A 12064-nucleotide genomic window follows, 5' to 3' on the forward strand; every position below is an offset into this window, starting at 1 on the left:
GGGCCCGGGAGCTGGTCCTGAGCGAGGGCTGGGAGAGCCCAGCTGGTTCCCACCAGCTGGCAGGAGCCGTTTCAAGCCACTTTAGCAGGATTTTGGAAGCCTGTGCTGTAAATCAAGCCACTTGCTACGTCTTGGTTGCACCAGGAAACAAAAGATGAGGGCTCAGGTCTTTTCTTGCTTGGTTTCCCTCCCACACCTGGTTGTGTCCTGCCTCCCTGCAGCCCCCACGCTGGCTCAGGCTGAGCTCTTTGCCCTGCTACTGGTGCACCATACAAGAGATGTGACCTGCAGGGAGGGCAAAGTCCTCCAGAGCACTCGCCCACCAGGATGGAGATGGCTCTATGGACCATGGAAAGATGGTGCATGCCGCTGTTGCTCCAGGGAAGTTTCTAGGATGGTCAGGGAATGATCCTTCCACCCCAGTACAGCATGGCTGAGTTTCACTCCCACAGCTCTCTCTGGAGGAGAAAGTCTTGAATCTACTGCTGTTTCCCCTAACTTACACCCGGGAAAGTGAGGAGAGAATCAAGCTCCCTGTCTCCAGATGAGACAGACTCAAGAGCAAATGGGCAGGTTCACACCTTGCTAACAATGAAGTCACAGCATAAAATGACTCTTTAATACGAGAAATATTTATGAAGCTGGAAGGCCATGGTGGTCTTCTGGCCATGGCCACACAATGATGTTCTCCAGATGCCTCCTCCAAATTCTCCCTTTCTGCAATTGGTGCTCCTCTCTCCTAGTTTTCTTTGGTGCAGTTGGGGCATGTCATTGACGTGGTGAGAAATGTCTTTGGATTTCTTTTTAATGCCAGATCGTCCCCATCATCTCCTACTCTGCCTCTGGGTGCTTTCATGCCACCTAACTTCAGAAGTCTGCAAAGCCACGTCTTTCTTGGAGCTGAGCTCTTGTTAATAGTCAGTGGGGATAAAAGGGGTTTTGGGGTATGGCTCCCATTTGCTTTGGGTGATGTGAATTGCACATTTGAAGCTCTTCTCTCTTCAGACCTTGCAGGTGGGCCAGCACCCTGAAGAGAGCTTCTTTTAGTCAGCTGGACCCCAGGGAGCAAATCCTCATTCAGCCCTGCAGCAGTTCACAGGCCAATGTTTTTCCTTGCAGATGGCTCATATGAGAAGTCCACGGAAGAGGAACCCCTGCAGTTAAACAGAGGTGTTGTACGTGACGTTTGCATTTTGAAACTCAGATTGTTGCTTCTAGCACAGCCCCATTACACAGCGCAAAGCAAGCCATTTGCCCTTGGCCGTAGCCTTCTACACAGAAATGACCCTAGGAGGGTGGTCAGTTCCTTGGAGAGCAGAAGCACAGACAGGTGGCTTGCAGCTGAATCGTGTCTGGGAGTTGACTTGAGGTGAGGGCTATCAGCATAGGCTGAGACCTTGGACCACCAGGGAAAGACTCTTGTCCTCTTTCTCTGAAGCATCTCTGATGTCCTTGGAAGAGCAAAAGACCTGCGGAAACTGGAAATCTTGGGCACTTCTCCTCCTTGTTGGCCAACCTGCCTGAGGTTGGCTGGTGGGTTAAAACAGCTGAGGAACACGGACAGAGCAGACTCAGAGGTGACCGACGGCCAGACGTGACCCTTACCCGTAGAATCAGATGGCCCAAATCTCTCTTTGGGGTCTTTTTCTTCAAGAGATGGTGTCTCCTCTCCACCCTGGGCTCAAAGGTGTCCCCCCTCCCAGTCGTAGCTCCCACAGAGCAGCCAGCACTGGAGCTGGCCACCAGCATGCTTTCCCCAGGCTGTTTTTATCGGCAGCCCCAGCAAGGAAAAAATGACTCCTTGGCTGCCGAGGGTTGATTCACGGTGACATTTCAGAGCTGGGCGGCCCATGCCAGGTCTGTGGGATTAGGTCACTTACAGCTCCTGGCCCTACCCTTTTCCATACCGCTGGGTGAAACGCCAGCGTCACACCTCCACCGACTATAAAACCTCCAAAATAGACACAAGGGAACCCTTTGTGCTGCCTGTCTTGTCCCAGTGGTTTGCCCTTGGAAGCCTGGGATGTTCCTGGGATTTCAGTCCTGCTGACTGACAGCCCCACACCAGCCCTCCAGTTGCCAGCCAGGTGAGAGATCAGGATGCGGCCCCTCTGATCCTCGTTGGGTTGCACTGATGCCGGTCCTCAGTTTCCGAGCAGGTGTCTAGATAAGACCAGCCCATTTCCCTGCCTGTGTTAGAGATGTAGGACCTCACCTGAGGGCATTGGGTTGAGGGTGGGATGAGAAGGGTGCTCCCCCGATGAGGGGGACCCACTTGCAGCATAGGGCAGACATCACTGTGGATGCTCAGCATCCCTTAGGTGATGGCAGGCACCGAGATGGCTCCTGGGTCATTGCTTATACCTGTGGTCTCTGGACCTTCCACTCCTGGTGGAAGGCGTGCAGGACACCGCATGGCTTTTTCCAGCGTGCTTTGGAGTGAGAACAACCCAACTGCCTGGGTCTGAGTCCCCTTCTTTTCTCTGACTGCTCACAGAGGCACTCGCAAGATCAGTGCTCGGGGGAAGCGATGGGCAGGAAGCCACCCGGAGCCACTGCATCTACTGTTCTCAGTTCTTCCCTGGAGTTCATTCCCAGGAGCTTCAAACCCAAGGGAGGAGGTGGCACCACCGTGAAGATCGTCTTGAAAGAGAAGCACAAGAAAGGTAAGGGATGGAGGGGCCAGGCAGTCTGCGTGTGGCCTAAGGTGACTTTGGATTCTCCAGGGAATCTGTTTCAGCAGCAGTTTTCCACCACCAAGTCCCACCTCCCGCTCCTCCACAGCCAGCCTTCCCCAGGTCTCTCAGCCCTGGTGCCCCACAGCCCCTTGGCTGCATGAGTCTACCCCTTTCCAAAAAGAGTTGGAAGAAGATTGGTCCTTGGGGGTGTTTTGAAGATCTGGGACCTGGGAAGGGAGGTGCTCAGCTGGAAGACTCGATGCGGTCCTTCCAGGACAGTGCCGCAGAGGGACAGGACGTTCCTCCTTGCACCTACTCACCGTGTGCTGGGTCTCTCCCGGTGCTGTGGTCTTCCTCCTGGAGGAGAGAGTAGAAAAGTGGGATGAGGAGGCAACCCCATGGAGCCAAAGGGGAAAAGACAGGTTCCTTCTTCTCCTGGGGGCTCTTCCACCACTGTGTCTCCAGAAGGGCTCTTTAGAGTCCTTGGAGATGAAGCCCTGGAGGAAATTTTGGGACCTCCAGAACTTTTCATGGAGGAGTCAGCAGGTGGCACCCTCTGCTGCGCTTCGTGCCCACGATGGCCTCGGAGAGACCCCGGGCTTGCAGAGCCTCGGAGGCAGGTGAGGTCCTGCCCACGCTTACCACTCACTCCCACCCGGGTGGTTGACCCCGACAGCCTCCGTCTCCTGCAGCCTGGTCCCCCTGCCCCATGGCATCTCCTGGGTGCGGTGGCTGCAATATCCCGGTGTCCGCTGCTGCCGCCGGATGAGGACCGTGCTCCTCAGGACAGCAGGACCACCTGTTTCTGAGGTGGTGAAATGTGTTGGACATTAGGAGGCCTTTCTTCCCAGAAAGGGTGGTTGGGCATTGGGATGGGCTGCCCAGGGAGGTGGTGGAGTCCCCATCCCTGGAGGGGTTTAAGAAAAGCCTGGAGGTGGCACTCAGTGCCATGGTCTGGTTGACGTGGGAGTGTGAGGGCAAAGGTTGGACTCGGTGATCCCAGAGGTCCCTTCCGACCTCATCGATTCTGGGATTCTGAGCTCCACCAAGCTTTGGGTGTACAAAGAGGAGGATTTCTTTCCACCAGCAACTCCTTTCTCTCCCTCCTCCAGCTTGTGTTTACAACGGGAAGACCTACTCCCACGGGGAAGTGTGGCATCCCGTCTTCCGGCTCTACGGCCTCCTGCCCTGCATCCTCTGCACTTGCAGGGACGGTGTCCAGGACTGCCAGAAGATCACATGCCCCAAGGAGTATCCGTGTGACCATCCAGAGAAAGTAGATGGGAAATGCTGTAAAATATGTCCAGGTAGGTGGGATCCTACCTTCTGCAGCTGTCTTCCAGTTCCTTCCTTTAGCCTTGGTTTAAAGCCCCAGGCAGACAGATGTGTAGGGGTTCATGTCGCTGGTGACGTGAATTCACACCGGGTGAGAAGCACTGATGTAAGGGTTGGCCCGTCTTGGAGGGCAGCAGGACTGACCCAAGGTGAGGAAGCTGCACCGATCCCAAGGTTGCATCTGTTGGGTGAGTGTAGTCTGGAGAAGGATGCCCAAGGAGGGACATGCTAAGAGTCTTCAGACAGAAGATGCTTTCTGGGGAGAGGGCACGGTCTGTTTCCCAGACCTCCAGCGGGGACAAGAAGTCATAGGGTTAAATTGTGGCAGCTGAAATGTGGATTTGAAATCAGGAGGACACTTTCCGGACGCGGGGTTATCTGTGGCACTCATGGGTTGTTTGAATTTGAGTTGAGGTCCCCGTCCCTGAAAGGGGAGGGTTAGGCACACAACGATTGGGGTGGGCCAGGTAGAACTGGGCTGGTGCTGAGGCTGGGACGTGGTAGAGACGACCTCTTTGTTTTTTCATATTCAGTGGGTTTTGGGTCTCTCAGCTGCTTCTTCGTCTTTGGAAGCCATTTACCTTAAACCACAGACCTGGCAAAGATGTGGCAGGGCGTGAGATCTTCTCCTGTTCCCACTGGAGAATGTTTTCTAGGTTATACCTCTCTGTACTGTCGTTCAGCAGTAGATGTTTAGATGATGGACCACCCACTGCTTCCCTACAGAGACTAACGATACCGGAGTCTCTCTGAGCCTGACTGCGGATGCAGCGATTGCTGTGTGATCTCCCCCGATGTGTGACCTCAAGGTGGTTTTGTGGAGGGGTCTCACCGGGGAGAACAGGCAAGGGGCATTGCCACGTTTAAGAATGGAGGTAAACGGGCTGCAAAATCATTTCAGTTGGGATTTTCAAGATTTTCCAGCTCTGAGCAGGGAGGTTCTGGGATGGCCTCCCCGGGGGAGCGAAGGGCAGAAGCTCAGCTTGTTTTAATAAGGTTTCTGATCTGTTTATGAGCAGGATTTATGACGTGGTGCCTGGTGGGAATGGGATGTGATGACTGAGCAGAGCCCTTCCAGTCTTGCATTCCCGTTATAGTGGGTCTTTCTGGTTTAAAGTCTACAACTTTCTCTGCTGGGATCTCTTGTCTGCTGTTCAGTCTTCATTTATTTCCAGTTAAACACTCTGACCCAGCCAAAATGATTTTCTTCTTGCTTTCCAGTACTCAGAGATAGCAATCACACACATACACGTTGCTCAGCCAAGTTACATGCTCGTCCTTTGCTTCACTGCACGGAGGTTTTGCCCATCTTCTTTTTCCAGGCAGTTTCCATGACTGTCCTCCTCTTCCTCCTTTGTAGCCAGTAGCTTGGAGAGAAACGCTGAGCGATTTCTATTTGCAAAAGGGATCCCGATCGAAGGGGAATTGCTGCGATGCGTTGGTCGGATGGGGAGACCCTCGCGGTGGCAGGGGGCTGCTGGGTCCCTGCTCCTCCTCCTCCCCAACGCTGTTGGCCATCGAGTGGCTCCAGCGTGAATCTCCGAGGTTGTTAAATACCTGTTGTACCTGCGAGGACGTGCGGTTCCTTCCCCATCACGACGGTGGGGCTGCCTCGATCAGTGCAGAGAGCAGCCCTGGAGTGGGTGCAGGTTAATGCTCTGGGATGGAAGTGTTGCTGCACCCCGGACCCCGTGGTGGCAGGGGTGAGGGTGGTGGGCTGTGGTCTTCCCCATTCGTGTCACGCTGAGCCTGCAGAACTGAACGTTTGTCTTCCCGTTGCTAAAAAAACCTTTCTTTGCATCCCTTTAAATTGGGATTTCCATCCCCTCTCTGAGAAGAGTAGCTCAGGACCGCCCCAGAAAGCACGAGGGAGAGCAGAATCAGGCCTAAAATAACTGTCCTACTAAAATAAACCCCACACGTCTATTTATAGCCAAACTTTCTTTCGAGTAGTGTAAAAAGCTTCAGCATCCAAAATGACTGGGAGAACAAGGCTAAATTCAGCAGAGCTGGGCTCCTCTGCGTTCCAAGGACCACAACCAAAGGCAATAAATCTCCTTCCAAAACCATGGGGGATTCTTAATTACTCCAGATACATAAAAAAAATTTTAAAAATTAGCAGCGCTCCTTTACCAAGGATGTTGAAAAAGTCACGTAGAGTCCCACCGGTGCCCCTGATGTGGGTCTCCCCACCGTTATACCCCATGCGGGGAGGGGGCTCGGGCTGGGGCTGAGCCCACCCGCATGAGCTGGGCGCGCTGCCCAGGCAGCCCAGCCACGGTGCTGGCTCCCGTGCTGCGGTCTCATCCCTTCGCTTCGCTGACGTTGCTCCTCTGGGACGGCAGCGGGAGCGAGATGGGAAGTGGGGAATCCAGCCCGGGCTTTGCAGTGATGATGGCATCAAGGTCACTGCAGCAGGTACGGGGAATCCAGGTGGAGAAAATCCCCCTTCCGCATCCCCGCTGGTGTAGAGGCTGCTGAGATCAAGGGGAATGGAAAATACGGGGATGAGCGGGTCCACACATCCTTCATCAACCTCTCCCTTTGCTGCTGATCTCGGTGCTGGGGATCGGACCCTGGGAGCCAAGGCCCCATTCAGAGAGGCGGCTGTGCCACATGGCATCAAACCCAACAAGATGCCTTTCCTTTGACCTGGGTGTTGAGTTGGCTCCTCCAAGCTCCTTCCTGCCCCTATTTAATGAGCTCTGTCCTTGTTTTTGTCCAGAAACCAGAGTCAAACCCACTGATGAAATAGTCACCACCCGGTGTGGCAAGAACCCCAACCGCGTCCTGGTGTACATGTTTGTGCCGCCGAGCTCGGAGACCTCCAAGGAGATCCTCAGGACGATCGCGATCGAGAAGGAGCCCGCAGAAGAGGTGGAAATCTACAACTGGAAGCTGATTAAAGGTGAGTACCATAACGAAACCAGCCAGCAACAGAGGAGGTATGTGTGGAAACCTGGTGCTTTCCAAGCTTTGTTCAATTTTTCAGGCTTTTCTAGTGGTGCTCCAGACCTTCTGTGGCGAGTCAAAACCTGCTGACAGCAGGCTGGCTTTTCCGACTCCCCCCTTTTTCGCTCTTTTGCTGCAGTTGCGTGCAAACCAGGGGCTGGAAACCACTTTTGGCCCCAGCGTACCCCACCACGAGCTGCAACACCATCCGGAGGCACAACACGAGGGCAAACAAGGCAAGGGCCATGGGGCTGCTCCTCCAAACCTGCCCACTTTCATGCCAAACGTATGTGGAAAACAAACCAAAAAAATGTTCTGGTCACTCTGTATTTTTACTATTGCTCTTTTTTTCACCCTGGTCCACCCATGCTGGGAGCAAAGCTTGCAGAGCTGCTGCAAAGGTGTACACAGGGAGGGTGAATTGTCCCCAGCCCACTTTTTGGACAAGTGGATTTGGATGCTCCTGTTGGTTTCTCTTCCAGAGGTCAAAGCACAGCCAACACAGTGTCAAATGACACCAATCTCTTGCCCTCTCTCCCCATACCTTTAGCTTTGCCACACTATCAGCCTATCTCTGCTAGGGACACCTGGTCGGGTAGATATTTGTGTTGTGTTTCTCTTGGGTCCGGGACAGCATTGCAGTGCCCCAACCCTGAGTCTCTGTTGGACATACTCTACCCCTTGCAAAAACTTGTGCCTTGAGCACTTGCGGTTGGTCGCACCCTACCTATGGATACAGCGACGCTCAGCCCGTGTCTTCTGGACACGTGTAGGCAGATCTTCTGGTCTCTTGGGTATCTTCATGTCTCACCTCACTCCCTAAAGAGACCCCAGCCCTCCTGCTGCTGTCTTTTCCCAGCTGCCGAGGGAAATAGTAGCTGGAGAAATTAACTCCAGAGATGGAGCCCTGGCTGCCACCATGTTTCCATCCTTCCCCTGCCATCCTCCATCCTCCACGGTGCCCCTCTCCCCAGCCTTCCCCTCGCCTCGGCAAAGCCTCCTTCACAACGGCACCTTGTAGCTGGAAGACAGCTCTGAGCCTGCACTGTCTGGGCCCCATCGTTTCCTCTCCTCGCTCCTTGGCAGAGGTCACCACCCAAACCTTCTCGCCACCTTCTGAGGCCAAAAGCTTCACGTCTGCACGGAGCTCCAGAGCCCTGCCAGCCAAGGACAGGGGAGGCCCTTGTCCCCGAGGCCAACACAGCTCTTTTGCTTGGCAGAGCGAAGTGTTACTATTGGGAAAGAGCATGAGCTCAGTCACATATGGATTCCACCTCTCCATGGTCCATCACTCTACCAACAGAGCAGCGTGTGTGGAGAAAAGAGGCTGCAAGTCGCGCCTGGAGCCTGTCCATCTGCCTTTGTATGGGCTTGTGATACCTACGTGGCCTCCTCTATTTCTGTGCTGGGACGGTTTCCTCCACGAGGCAGGAGTTGGGAGGAGAAACCGGTGCCAACACCCAGCCAAAACCTTTACCCAGATTGCTGGTGGTGCACGACCAGCCCCCAGATGAGTTGCTTCCTCATGTTTTAAGGGGTCTGAACACCTCAGGAGTTTCAAAAAAAGTGACTTTCTGATGTTTTAGAGCATGAATTATCATGGGGAGTGAGGACAACAGAGCAACAGGCAGGATCAGAGAGGGACCAGCATGGTTTGGAGGCTCTGTCGTTGACTCCTGCCCTTCACCCTGCCTTGCTGAAGGCATGGGCTGTATTGGAGATGCAATCCCCTCATGGACCTCTTTCCCACATTTACCCTACCAGGCTGTTGATTAGACATTGATCAAAATATTCCTTTCTATCTTGAAAACCTGCAGCTTGGGGACCTTCAGCGATCCCCAGTGATTCACCATGCTGGTATACCCTCACACCTGGGCTGGAGGAGACCTGCGGGGTCTGGACCAGCCACTCCACGCTCTTCTGGCATTTACTTGAAGATTTTCTGCCATGGAGACTCTACAGCCCATCTAATCTCTTCCAGAGCCGCAAACCTCTCCTTAAGGGAAGACTTTTCCCAACGTGCATCCTCCCTGCAGCCTGAGCTCATGCCTCCTCATCCTCTCCACTGCGGGTGTGAAGAGCAGACTCCTTTTCTCTGGAGATGCCGCCAGCTCTGTCCTCTCTTACACAGTTTACGCAATTGATTATTTTCAATCTTTCCTTGATGTTAGAAATTTCTGGTCCTTTGGTCCTTCCTGTAGCTCTGCCCTGGACTCTCTCTGTGTCCTTCTTGAAATGCAGAGCCCGAAACAGGGTGCGGGGCTCTGGTCAAAGGTTGTCTTCTGCTGGGATGGGTCTCATACATCCATGTGTACCATGCTCCCGTCTCCGTCCACCTGCCAAGGCTTTGTTTTGCAGATGGTTTAGCAAGTCCTGAAACCAGTTTCTTGAATTAGACTTGTTTCCCTCCCCAGCCCAGCGTTAAGTACCATGTTTAAAGCCATGTTGGTTCCCCATGTAGTCAGCAGAGAGAAGCAGTTACGGTATGTCCTGTCCACCCGTTTTAGGATGGGAAGAATGGCACTGCGGAAGACCCTGTCTCTCCCTTGTCTCTCCTAAATCAGGAAAGAGGAATTGCTCCCTTGGAGATGGGGCTGGTCCTTAATTCATTCCTTGTGCTCTACTGGACTCTGCTTGTTTTTTCGGTCCTGAGGCAGTGCCTAAAGCACAGAATCACAGAAGGGTTTGGTTGGAAGGGACCTTAAAGCCCACCCAGTTCCACCCCCCTGCCCTGGGCAGGGACACCTCCCACCAGACCAGTCCCAGCCCCATCCACCCTGGCCTTGAACACTCCCAGGGATGGGGCAGCCACAGCTTCTCTGGGCAACCTCTGCCACTGCCTCACCACCCTCACTGGGAAGGATTTCTTCCTTCTATCTGGGCTGAATCTCCCCTCTTGTAGTTTAAAACCATCGCCCCTTGTCCTATCGCTACAGGCCCTGCTAAAAAGTCTGTCCCCATCTCTCTTACAAGTCCCCTTTCAAAGCATCAAGAAAGGCGGTCAGTACCTGCCAGCCCCCCCGCCTCCCTCCATCTCATCCTCAACTTTGCAAAGAACGATCCTGTCTGTTGGACAGGTTCTGCTCGCCAGGAAAAGGCATCACCCTTTACCGGCTCCGTACCCTGTCATGCCTCGTCAGGGGATGGCAGGCGTGGAGGGCTATTCTTATCTGTGCCTCCTCGTGCGCTCCTTGTGCGTGCTGGAGCATCGTCTGCATTCCTCCGCTGCTCCCCAGCTCCTGGCATCTGTCAGAAACGACCGTCCGGGGAGCCAAAGGTCTCAGCCAGCTCTCCCAGGGCTCTTGGGTGAACATTATCTAGGTCGGTTGATTAAAAGATGTTTATCTCTTGTAGCTCTTGTTTAAAATATCCTCTTGGTTACTAATGTAGTGGAAAGTGCTTCATCAGCCACGGGGACTATAAGCACACCCTCCTGCTCCATTCTAAGTATAGACCAGAAGGATTTATTGAACACTTGTGCCTTTCTTGCGTCATTAACAGTTTTATTATCTCCATCCAGTATCTTCTTTTGTTACTGGTAGGACTTCTTTTCCTGACCCACTTATAGGACTTATTAATAGTCCAAATATCCACATATTTCTCTGAATGTCTTTTACTTCCTGTATTAATTTTCCACCGTCCGTAACATCTCATTTATATGGATTGCTAGCCGGTTCCCATTCGTTACATAGTCATTTTATGTGTAATTGCTGCTGGGAATCGGGAAAAATCTCCTAACCAAATAAGGGGGACCACGTTGCCTCTCACATCTGCTGGCAGCGAGAGGCTGGATGCCCACGGATCCTGGGTGAGAGGTGGGGAAGGATATGCCTAGCATACCTGCCTGGTTTGTCACGCTTCACAGGCGAATATGGATATCGTAACCCCTAATCCTGCGGAAAGGTCGCTTCCGTTGTAAAACGCAGGTTCTGGTTTTCTTGGGTCAAACATCTGAGTCAGGCACCTCTGCTAACGGGACGATGCTGGCACGGACAGAAATATCAATCTCTGCTGAGGTCATTCCTGGTTTTTTTTTTGTGTCCTGGAGGAGTTTCAGGGCTGGGGGCAGAGAGATGGAAAACTTAGGTCCCTGCCTGCTTCCAGGACAAGAAAGCATCTGAGGATGGAGGGTCCTCTGCGGTCGGGGAGGAGAGGTGGTCGAGAGTGGGCAGAGAGGACAGGGATCCCAGGGTCCCCCCTTGGTCTCACCTTTATTTTTCTTACGGCTTTAGGGGAGATCAGACCTCCTCCAGTGCAAGATGCTTTTCAGAGCAACAAAATCTTATTGCTTTCACCCGCTTCGTGGTGGTGTCCCTGCCACGTTCTGATTTAATGAACGGTTACCGTGTTCAAATGAGATCTCTCCTGGTCTTTGGCCAGCCCTGGGTTCACTCCCAAACTCCCACCAGGCTTTGGCAGCCGGTCCTGCACCGAACCAGGACCCCGGGGCACCCAGTGCAGGCAGTGTCCCTTTTGCATCTCAGGAGGGGACAGAGGTGTGCATCCAAACCTGCCTGAGCCTTCAATCCACCGTCGCAGAGTCCGATGCCCTGTGTTTCCCTCTGCAGGAATATTTCATCTGATACAGACCAAGAAGATCAGCAAACAAGAATTCAAGCAAGAAGCACAGAACTTCAGGCTGATCACCAGGACAAACGAAGGTAGGGAGAGAAAAATCCCATTTTCCCACTCCTCCAGCAGACCCTGCCGCAAACAACCGCCGTGTTTTGCTGTTCCACAAAGGCTGCACAAATCCCGGCACGGCGTGGGGAGCTGAACGGTAGGGAGAAGGCTTGTGCAAACATTGCCGGGTTGGGGCTGACCTGTCTTCACAGGCATGAGCAACCCTCCTGGTTAGCAGTCACATTTTCACTTTGTGGTATCGGAAAGGGCAGCCAGCTTTCTAAAAGTGGACGCACACTTGTGAAATCCAAAGGCTTTGTCTCTCCAAAGCCCGTAAAACCGCTTGATTTTTATATCTAATCCATCTGGCGTTACGGGGGAAAAAAAAAATAAAAAATGATGCAAGGGATTTGAAAAAAATGAACTCTTGAAATATTTTTAAAAATCATTCTTAATGTTCTTGGATGTGCGTAAAT

The 12064-nt window shown here is 53.1% G+C and overlaps 1 protein-coding gene across 1 annotated transcript in view; it reads left to right on the plus strand.

The window, feature by feature from the left end:
• CHRDL2 (chordin-like 2) overlaps nucleotides 1–12064 on the plus strand; it is a gene marked incomplete at its 5' end in the record, with an annotated part of 18816 nt that overhangs the window by 5092 nt on the left and 1660 nt on the right. Inside the window, 5 exons of the mRNA XM_009703309.1 lie at nucleotides 1111–1175; nucleotides 2498–2666; nucleotides 3791–3985; nucleotides 6739–6921; nucleotides 11534–11626. Coding sequence (XP_009701611.1) covers nucleotides 1111–1175; nucleotides 2498–2666; nucleotides 3791–3985; nucleotides 6739–6921; nucleotides 11534–11626 — 705 coding nt within the window. The remainder of the gene's footprint in view (nucleotides 1–1110; nucleotides 1176–2497; nucleotides 2667–3790; nucleotides 3986–6738; nucleotides 6922–11533; nucleotides 11627–12064) is intronic.

The sequence above is a fragment of the Cariama cristata genome, unplaced genomic scaffold (genome assembly GCF_000690535.1).
Source record: "Cariama cristata isolate BGI_N322 unplaced genomic scaffold, ASM69053v1 scaffold5807, whole genome shotgun sequence".
Lineage (NCBI taxonomy): Eukaryota > Metazoa > Chordata > Aves > Cariamiformes > Cariamidae > Cariama > Cariama cristata.